This window comes from Cornus florida, unplaced genomic scaffold (genome assembly GCF_030987335.1).
Source record: "Cornus florida cultivar Cherokee Brave unplaced genomic scaffold, ASM3098733v1 CherokeeBrave_3.0.0_Hap2_Chr05, whole genome shotgun sequence".
NCBI lineage: Eukaryota > Viridiplantae > Streptophyta > Magnoliopsida > Cornales > Cornaceae > Cornus > Cornus florida.
The window spans coordinates 116392277-116402942 of record NW_026775575.1 but is presented as its reverse complement, the minus strand read 5'-3'; the positions used below and the strand labels follow the sequence as shown (position 1 = coordinate 116402942).

At 34.1% G+C, this 10666-nt stretch overlaps 2 protein-coding genes across 2 annotated transcripts; one reads left to right on the top strand and one right to left on the bottom strand.

Annotated features, from left to right (window-relative positions):
* Nucleotides 1-209: 209 nt before the first annotated feature.
* On the bottom strand, nucleotides 210-1280 carry LOC132310511 (NDR1/HIN1-like protein 6). Its single transcript, XM_059808677.1, has one exon. It carries the CDS (start codon nucleotides 1117-1119, stop codon nucleotides 418-420), a length of 702 nt encoding a protein of 233 aa, XP_059664660.1. The 5' UTR covers nucleotides 1120-1280; the 3' UTR covers nucleotides 210-417.
* Nucleotides 1281-9237: 7957 nt separating this feature from the next.
* On the top strand, nucleotides 9238-10376 carry LOC132310510 (protein EPIDERMAL PATTERNING FACTOR 1-like). The gene is made up of 2 exons (XM_059808676.1): nucleotides 9238-9382; nucleotides 9884-10376. The coding sequence occupies exons 1-2, from the start codon at nucleotides 9289-9291 to the stop codon at nucleotides 10156-10158; spliced, it is 369 nt and encodes a 122-aa protein (XP_059664659.1). The 5' UTR covers nucleotides 9238-9288; the 3' UTR covers nucleotides 10159-10376.
* Nucleotides 10377-10666: the final 290 nt, after the last annotated feature.

Sequence of the window (10666 nt, the reverse complement as noted above, 5' to 3'; positions counted from 1 at the left end):
ATCATGATCAATGATTTTGCTAGCAATTTGGACATCAATCTAGCTAGCCATTCTTTCTTAATTAAATTTTCCGATACGCTTAATAATTACAGAAGCCTATTATAATCTAAACATGGAAACTCACAGACAGTATTCAAATTAATGCAAATCTAAGAGAAAGCTGATTGCCCGAAAAATTAAAATTGTTAAAAATGAATGAAAAATGTAAGAGAAACCTACATTTACATAATTTACATTACGCAAGCTACACGGCCTGCACATATTTATATAATTCCCGGTACAAAAAATCCTTGTAAAACAATTGGAATATATAGTAGGTACAAAGTAGTAACATATTGCAATGAAGTACCTGATTTGTTCTCTCGGAAAAGTAATTAAAGTACTAGAGAGATTGAAAGTACATGTGTTTGGTGTGGATCAAAACGAAAAATCAAAGCTATATTTACTATTTAAAATTTTAGTCTTCTGATTGGGTGCCAAGTTCTGGACAACCAAAGAACAATTAGCATAAACCATGAATTGTCTGAGTGGGAATTCCCCAAAGATGACTTTTATAGGCACCTGTACCCTCACAAGCAATGGAATGCTCCCGCCATCTCTGGTCTTCATGAGTGCCTCCTGCATCCCTGGCCCCAACTTAGACTTCCCCGTCAATGTCACTTTCATCAATGTTGTGTTCATATGGCCTTGGCGAAAATCCGGTAGCTTCCCGGAGCAAAGTGCATTGTCGGTGTAGGACACGACCACGGAGCTGTTTTCGCCATAAACGAATTCTATGTTCTTGTTAGGATTCTCGGCCTTGACAGTAACAAGAAACTCGGTGTTGACGGTTGAGTCAGTGTGGACAAAATTGAAGGATTTGACATTGAGGTCTTCGACTTGGTAGATGGGCATTTTGGGTGCGTAGACATTGTAGAAATAGAAAATAGCACCAAAGAGGATTAGGATCAAGACGAAGATGAAGCAGAAGCAGAAGCAAATGCACCTGAGGCAACAGCTGCCTTTCCTACGGTGGCTGGGGTGGTTGTAGGGTGGGATGCTGCGACGGAAAGGGGGTTGTGATTGATTGCTCCCCTGCTGTAGCATGACATATTGTTGTTGAGGAGGAGGAGCATTCATTGGACATGCAAAGAAAAAAGAGGGATTAATTTAGGTACCCCTCCTAGGCTTTGAACATTCAACACAAGACTAGAAAGAAGAAAGAGAGGCTCTTCTTCTTCCTGATCTCCAACAATATCTGGACCAGAGAGAGGATGATTAATTTGGAGATGGTTGCAATGGTTAAGGGCATTGTTACGCATGTGTGGTTATAGGCCTCTCTGTCTAGTTGGCCTGCCTCGTATGGTGGTTATACTACTATATATAACTAAATTTTCTTCTTATATAGAGGAGGAGTGTACGCTTAATTTACTTACTATTTTGAGATTTGATTTTGGGGACCATGCACCTAATTAATGGCATATCTATATATATATATATATATAGCTAATTAATTAATTGATTTTGGTAGCTACTGATGAAGGGAATGGAGGTGAAATATATGTGAATGTAGTTGATAATGTACTTAGCTGCGTCAAACAAATTTCAAATCTATCTCAGTATATATGGGTTGATGTTTGTTACTTTTGACCTACTAACTAATTCTATTTGTGTAATGCTCAAATGGGAAGATTTTATAACTAACTTCAGATATCATACATCAGAAAATTAAGTGTTATAAACCATTATTTAAAAATAGACCTACAGTCAGTTAATGTTTTTGATACCTACAAGTTATAAAGATGGAAAGAAAATTAATGGGAGAAGGGTTGAACAAGTAATTCAAAACAGGTTAAATGATAATGTTGAATCCATACACACAATTAATTTCAAGCATAGAAACCCTGTTTAATAAATTTTCTACACTATTACATAAAAAAAAAAAAAAAAAAACCCGGAAGATATGTTTTGTATACAAATTGAAAGATAATTAATTTCAATTATCCCCAATCACCACCAAAAAAGGAATATGGATTAACCATATGATAGGTCTTAATTAGCCATCAAGCTGCAACCTCCTCTTTCTCCATTTCTTGGTCATTCTCTTCTCACTTAATTCCCAAAAGCTCAATTGATCAACGTGAATCCTTCTAATCACAAGCAAATCACGCTTAATTATTGTAAGTGAGATACTATAAGCTAAATAAAAAACAAAAGATCAAAAACATTTCTGAACTGGAGCCGGAGAAGAAGCGCGAGCTGCCGATGGTGATCTGCAAGACGTTAATGAATTAAATCGCATGACCGACAGTATGGACACTACAGCTGATCTAACTTTGACGACCACCTGCTTCATCTTCCTAGATTTCGATTTTCTTGATGAAGAGGTCATTGAAGGTAACTTGTAGGTTTTGAGGAATATCTGCCTTTTCTTGGCTCTGTCACGTCTAAAACTAATGGAACTAGTCATATTCCCCCGTTGCTCATTCTTTGGCATCCAATATGTTCCCTGCTCATTATCATCATCATACCTCACTTGATCCAACGGCTCGTAGTGGCGCTCCGACCGGTGTCGAAAATGCAAGGTCGTGCTCCTCACCAGAGAATTCATGGCACTTCCGAAATTAATACCGGTTGGAGGGACCGAGGGAGATGATGGATTTCTAATAAAGATCTGAAATACATCCACACACATATATATATACACACATATACTCCGTATGTGTATAAGCGTAGCATTGTTCTCCTTTCAATTACTTCATACAGGGTTTTTGACCGTTCTAATGTCTGTTTTCTTCCATGGCGGGCGCACGTTTAGACTTCAGTGTTAAAGCTGGCAAGTCAACAATTCAACCAGCCTTCAGTGTGAATCAGGGACACAGTATTCAGGACTATACTATCTAGGAAGTACACGTTTCAGGCATCTACTGTCTCAATATTTTGGGTCATGCATGATGGGTTGACTTTTCGTCAAATACGGACCCAGTTACTGTAAATTTGATGCAATGGACGGTCTGGATCGCATGATGGGAGGTCCGATGCGAATGTGTACCGTGCAGCTTCTAGTAGCAATCACGAACCTGGCTAGGCAGACCAAGTGTGTTACGGAACAAAAATTAAGTAACAGTGAATGGAGGCACCATTATTGACCTTTGGCATACCATTAAATTTATTAGGTCAGCTTATGTTGAACTTTACATTCTAGTAACGAATCGTCAACATATCCTCCTGTATTCTGGAAGGGACACCATGAAACGTAGTGCCTTTTGTCTTTTCTATCAAATTCAGTGTTATGTGGACTGAACATTTTAGAGTGAAAGTTCATAATTTTCATTATTATTATTATTTTTTAATTTTTTACTTAACAAAGATTAACCCACCTTTCAATAGCAGCTAAGAGTGTTCATTTTTTCCACGATTTCGAAAATTTGACTCAATCTAATTTAATTTATGCGAATCGAATTTAAAATCCAATAATCGGTAGAAGATTCATAAATTCAGAATTAATAGGAATCAGATCAGAAATATAATATTTATAGATATATATATATATATAATAATTTGTTTTGTAAATAGTTCTGAAGTCGTACGATTGCCTGATTTTTAGTTGCTTTTTCAAGTTCACATGATGCCTTACACAAATTGCTACTGATTGACTCTAGTTCAACTCTCATAATATGAAGAAAAAAAATAAATCCAAAAAAGGATCTCTCGGCCGACTGAACATCTATTGTCGATTGGCTGGATGAAGGGGTTAAAAAAAAAAAAACACTCATAACTTCTAACCATTTACGGAGTATTTGATTATGTCCAAAGGTTTGAAACTAAGAGTCTGTTTAAAATTAGTGTTGGGATAAATAAATTAAACAAAAAAGGAATTTTATCAATAGAATTGTCAAAAAAAAAATTACTGGTAAAAAGCACGTTAAGTGTTGAACGACACACTATACTAAGTACTTTTCATAATAAAATTAAATTTTAATTTATTTGATAATATATTTTTAAAATAATTTTAATATTAATTTTATAATAATATCCATTAATATGAAGTTACGGTATTTGATTGGATGAACACATTATTATAAGTACTTTTTATAATAATATTAAATTTTAATTTATTTGGTAGTGTATTCTTTAAATACTTTTATTATTAATTTTATAATAATATCCCTTAATATGAAGTTACCATATTCATATTTGATAATAACAATTTTATTAAGAATGGAATGTAATTGTCTTTATTAAAAAAAAAAATTTCAATTCTACAAATAAACAGTAAAATTTTGGAAGTATAGTATGCCTCCTCGTTCTTTAATAGAGGGAAAGGCTGGAGGGCAGACACTACTAATTAAAAAAGTAGTCGTATGTCCCATACTTACAAAAAACAACTCTTAGTTGCTCGAGAGAGAAAATTGTTGAAACTTAGGGCTGAAACAAATGATATATATGGCTGGAGGATATATGTTATATATAGAATTGTACATATTATGTGTTGGTGTTGATAAGAACGATTATTTGGAGAAGATGGTATTGTATGTGTCTCCATATCAGAGAGAATTAAGAAATTATGATAAAAAAAATAAAATAAAATAAAAAACCTAACAATAAGTGCGATTATCATCATAAATGATTTATCATTTGTTCTATTTTTTAGAACGCAATTTTGAATACCGAGCCGAATTTAATAGCTATTAAAAGTATTTTTAATGATTATTAAACATATTTAAAGGTAAATTTTTAAAACTTTTAAATAATATAACAGTAAAATCTTAAAGCAGAGCGTGCCTCCTCGTTCTTTGATAGAGGAAAAGCTTTAGGGCATATTCTCCGAATTAAAGAAGTAGGTCTCAGACCAACAAAAAAACGACTCTTAGCTGCTTGAGACAGAAAATGGTTGAAAGTTACGGTCTGAAACGAATGATATATATGGCTGGAGGATATATGTTATATATAGAATTGTACATATTATGTGTCTGCTATATCATATCAAAAAGACGAGAAATTATTGAAAAAAAAAATAAAAGAAAAAAAAGTAACAGTTAGTACTATTCTGATCAGTAAAGAATTAATTTAGTTGGGGATAAGGGAATTGGATTCAAACTTAGGATAAGATCTGATTCTTTACTGTTCAAGTAACACAACTACACTTATTATTTGTTCTAATTTGATTAGTTTAATACTTTAATTTGAGAAGCATTTATTTTAAATAGATTCTGCCAGATTCATATTTGTTGGCTATGGTCAAATAAAAAAAAAAAAATTAAAGTACAATAAACCCCCTTCAACTATAACCCAACTGCAATTAACCTCCCTTAACTACAAATAACTCCCTCAACTATAGTCTTGGTGTAGTCTTAGGACAGAATGTTTTTCAGGTCATTTCTAGCTACCGGAAATTGGAAAAGTCTAATTTACCCTATATAAAACGGTGCCGCGTCACACTGAAGAAAATAAAATGCCAAATATTTATTTAAAAGACCATAATGCCCTTGGCTGATGGTTGGACAAATCCCTAACAAACATGCCTAACTCATTCTTCATCTTCATACATCAATATGATGAAGACGCCGATTTCCTCTCCACCACCACGCTAATGAAGACGTCGATTTCCTCTCCACCACCACGCTGAATTAAAGATCAACTCTAACATCACCTACACTTTGAGACCCAAAATCATGATTGGGACAAAAATTGGCACACAAAATTGAAGGGGTTTCCACCGAGATTGCCATCACATACCTAACAACGGGCGGCTTCATCTAACCGATGAGTTTCAAAACAACGATTAAACCGTAAAAGCTTTTGTACCCAATTGTCAGCTTCACATTGGCAGAGTAGAGAGAAAGAAATCTGAACCCCAAATCATTTACGTTTGTTGTGTGCAAGCTTTGGCCCCGTCGTTCTAATTTGGGGGTTCATCATGTTCTTCTGTTGGTGGATTGCTGTGCTGGTCGGTATACCATAGTCGCCAAGTGACTGGTCGGGGCGTCGCCTTTTGATTTTTTGGTTGTTGGTTATTGGTCGGGGCTTCGTCGTTTGTTTATGGGTCTCGGTTCACCAACGTCGTGTTGTCCCTAGGCTGCCTGATCTTACCGTTGTACATCGCCGACTGCTAGGGCTGACTTGGCCCTGAATGACTCGCGGCAGCGAGCTTGGCTGGTTTGAACAGTGGCAGAACTCACGGCGAGCAAGGAGGCTTCAAACGGTGGAGAGGATGAAAACGGCCTCGGCAGTTTTGGCTTTGGATGATGTCGGCTGTGATAGACGGCAGGTGGTGCAGCGGCGGTAACAGACCGGCGAGGGCTCGACTATGAGGAAGAAATGCGGCGGTGGAGAGGAGCAGCCAGCAAGAATGAATCTAAGCTTCTTGTTCTGTAAATAGGTTTTTATTTTTTATTTTTTAATTTTATTTTATTTTTGGAAAGAGGGGATGCGATACATAATGATTTGGAAATATGGGAGGAGATTGTTGCAATACACACTGATATTGAAGGAGCAGCACCACATATCGATGGAGGAAGAAGACAATGAGTGAATTAGTTAGGGCTTGTTTGGGTCCAATGGTGTTTTATGGGCATTATGGTCTTTTAAATTGGATAAGGGTTACATGGTCATTTACATAAATTTGGCCTCTCACATGCAAGGAAATTAATCGGTCAATTGTCGGATCAGGTAAAGTGCAACAAACTGAATAGTTTAAGGTGATTTTTTGCTCATTTTGAAATTTAGGGGGGTTTTTTGCTCACTGGGGGTATAGTTTAGGGGGGTTTACTGTACCTTATCCTAAAAAAAAATTATTAAACGGTTTAGAAATGTTCAATTTATAAAACTAATTCGATATTTTACGAATTAAATTGAATCAGTTTAAATCTTCTAATGAATTATATTGGATTCAATTTTTACCCACTCTTAGGATCAAATAGAATTTAGTTTAATGTTTAATTTGATCCGATCAAATTCGTGGTCACCTCTACTAATCGCTTTAAATTTCCAATGGTTTATGAATTTCTAAAGTGAGACTCTAATTGAATCATAAACATAGAAAGATTACCCTAGAGACCTTACCATTGACCTCAAAAGATGAACAAGGTTTACTTTTTTACCTTTCAAGATAGAAAAATCCAAAGTTCAAAGGCAAACTAAATTTGTGAGTTTTTAGTACCAAAATTTAATATATATATATATGGTCAAGTGCAAAAAACACTCCTAAAATATGTTTATAGTGCATATCACACCCTTCACGTACAAAAAACACCCTTAAAGTTTCAATTTGGTACAAATAAGTCCCTTTAATAAATTTGAACCTTAAGTTGACTAAATTACCTTTACTGAACCATTTTATAAAATATATAAAAATAAATAATTTTGTAAAATGATCGAAAATGAGGATGTCCCTCATGTGCAAAAAAACACCCCCAAAGTTTCAAATTTGTGTAAATAGACCCCTCTGACAAATTTAAACCATAAGTTGACTAAATTACCCTTATTGAACTTTTTTATAAAATATAAAAATAAATAATTTTATAAAATGACTGGAAAAAAAATACAATTGGAGGACACTGACAATGGACACATAAAGATAAAAATATAAAATAAAAATAAAAGTATAAAGGAAAAGTAAAGATAAAAATAGAAAATAAAAAACGAAAATAAAGTGTAAACTGAAGAAAACAAATCTGCTCAAAACTCCAAAACCAATGCACATTGATATTGAGAATTTTTTTTTTATTTTTTATTTATTTTGATAGCAGTGTTGGTATAATAAAGAAAAACAAATTTTAGTAGAAAAGGATAAATTCAAATCTCAAAAAATTCAAATCTTTGTTTTACAAATTCTCAAAGTTAGTGTTTTTTTTTTTTTTTTTAAAAATATATATTTAGAGATATATATAGAGAAAAAAGTTTAAATATATATATATATAAAAGGTAATGTGCACATAACACCCTTATATTATTAGATTAGTAGCATATATACCCCCTTTGGCATTTTCGGAAGAATAAAAGGGTAAAACGGATATTATAATACTAATTAATGTGAAAGTGGGTATTTTTGCACCATGTGAAAAGATTAGGGGTGTTTTTTGCACATTTTTTCAAATAGAGATAAAAGTAGTATGCTAAGTTAAGAATGTTTTCTACACTTGTCCCTATACGCGCGTGCACATAGTGTGCACACACGTAATAAAATACTTAAAAACAATTTTTTTTTTTTTTTTTGTCAAAACAAACTAAAAATGATGGACATGTTATTGGAATAGTTAAAACTTTGCCCATAGCAAGTTGACAATCTCTCCTAGCACAAAGTTACGAGGTACCATCAGATTATAAATAACACTGCATATGTTTTTTATTTCCGGTTATCTATTACTAAATTCTTACTTTGTAAAGAAAAATAAAAATTAAACAAAACAATCTGACATAATTAATTCAGAGCTATATGACTGTATAGCTATGTTAAATTGTTAATATTTAAGCATGGGTCTATACTTGTGGAGTGCGAATAGCATAATTCATAATTTTTTTTTCCTTTTTTTCTTTGCAATTTCAATATACCTTTACTACCCTTTGACTGGTTTCAACTTAGACCAGGATATACGTAAACCGGGCATTCCAAAATAAACTTGGACAGAGGCCCGGCCCAACTTGTAAAATCCTTGGATTGGACCGTCAAAAGTTTGGATTGTGGGTCGAGTTGTATAGCTATGTAAATGAGAGAAATTTGAATGTATTTAATTTTTCAGCACATAAAGAATTTATTGTATTTTGGAAGTGGAAATGGGGACCAAATTAAGGAGGAGTTGTTTCGTAGCTAGCTAGTTCTTCAAGAGGTATAAGAATAAGATCGGAGAAAACATTAATGGCAGTCACATTAAAAACCTCAGTACATTGGCTTATGATTTTAAACTATATGAAATTTGTTACATATGGAATTGCATTTATGAGTTGAAATTGCATTTATGAGTTGAAATTGTAATCCCAGGACAGAAACTCACGTAAAAGAAACATTCAGTAAATTCATTCACCCCAAATCAGCTTTGCATGGAAGCTCAAAAGCGTGAAGATAGAGAAATCCACTTCCACCAGTGTTCAAGCCCTGTGACTCGGCCCGCCCCCATCTTCTCTTTCATGTGACCTTTCCAATCACTGGATATTGCCTGTGACTTGCTTCAATTCCATCTTCTTTTCCCAACCCTTTAAATCTCTCCTTCCTATGTCACATTCACTTCATATTGCAATCCATCTCTAACTACTCACCAAGCTTGGCCAACAGATACATTAAGTACGTACCTACAAGAAAATATTAAAAGCATGAATGCTTCTGTTTGCATTGCACCTATTCTCATTCTCCTTCTTCTTGTTCCGGCCATCGTCTCTGCCAGGCACATTGACCGGCAACGCTCACGTATGACTCACACTCACTCCCTCTCTCTATATATACACACATATACTTGCACACCCAATTTTTATTCAATTACGTATGAACAATTCTCTTTATACTGTGTTCGGTTCCATGAAATTAGAGCTTTTGAATCGAAATTGGAGAAAATTTTAATTCAATTTTATAAGTTACTTTTCTTGAATTTCAAAATTCTAATTATATAAGATCAAACATAGCCTTAGAAAATTTGATTTATATATTTTCCATATTTATTGCAAAAAGTACTCCTGGAGTAACAATATCACAGTCATTTCTTTGTTTCTTATTTATTCTTTTATTTTTTAATTAATTTTGAGTTGAATTCTAAAATATAGTGAGAAATTTTCAATCTTGTCTACTATATCAAAACTAAATATCTTTAATCCTGTCACTCCTTCAAATTTTACTCAAACTTGGTCATGGTATAATAATATGCAATTTTATATTATCAATAAGGTTTTCATTAATGTTATATATGTTTTGCAGATCATGGGCATCATCATCCAACAAGGCCTAGCAACAGTGACACAATGGTGAGACCTGGTTTTTATTGGGAAAGAAGATCAAGGAAGCACAGGAGAGCCGACGCCGTCGACCAAGTTGCGGGATCGACCTTGCCGGATTGCTCCCACGCCTGTGGGTCGTGCACACCGTGCCGGCTAGTGATGGTGAGCTTTGTGTGCTCGACCATTGAAGAGGCTGAGACATGTCCTATAGCTTATAAGTGCATGTGTAATAACAAGTCTTATCCTGTTCCATGATGCCATGCCCGTGGGAATCAATTTCATCTGCCCTTTCCGCCTTCCTTCATTGTAACACACCACTTCTACTCTTTCATCTTTCTTCTCTCTTCTTCTCCTATATTTGTAGACAAAGCTTCCTTTATGTAATCAAAGAGTTTTTTTTTTCATCTTATATTATTATTTTGTTTGTTTACTTTCATATTTATTGTAAAACCCACTATTAAATCATTATTATTACTATGGTATGTGATCAACACAAATTAAGCTTCTTGCCTTTACTCAATTCAGCTCGTACGTACGGTTCATACTAGCCGTAACAAACATAAGTTTTATACCCACCGCCAAGTTACCTAATGCAACCATTCAATTTTAATTCCACTCAATTAATTCAATTTGAGTCTGATTAAAAATCATGTTTCCAATTTAACTGGGGAGTGAAAACTAAAAATTAGAGTATATTATACTAATCTTTTTCAAACAAATTATACACTAACGTTATTATTTTGATCTACTCGAAAGACACTTC

Bases quoted from the DNA above. Each gene is read 5' to 3' on its own strand.
- LOC132310510 (XM_059808676.1), top strand. From the start codon at position 9,289: ATGAATGCTTCTGTTTGCATTGCACCTATTCTCATTCTCCTTCTTCTT. The intron at 9,383-9,883 runs GTATGACTCACA...TATGTTTTGCAG, and splicing joins CATTGACCGGCAACGCTCAC to ATCATGGGCATCATCATCCA.
- LOC132310511 (XM_059808677.1), bottom strand. From the start codon at position 1,119: ATGAATGCTCCTCCTCCTCAACAACAATATGTCATGCTACAGCAGGGG.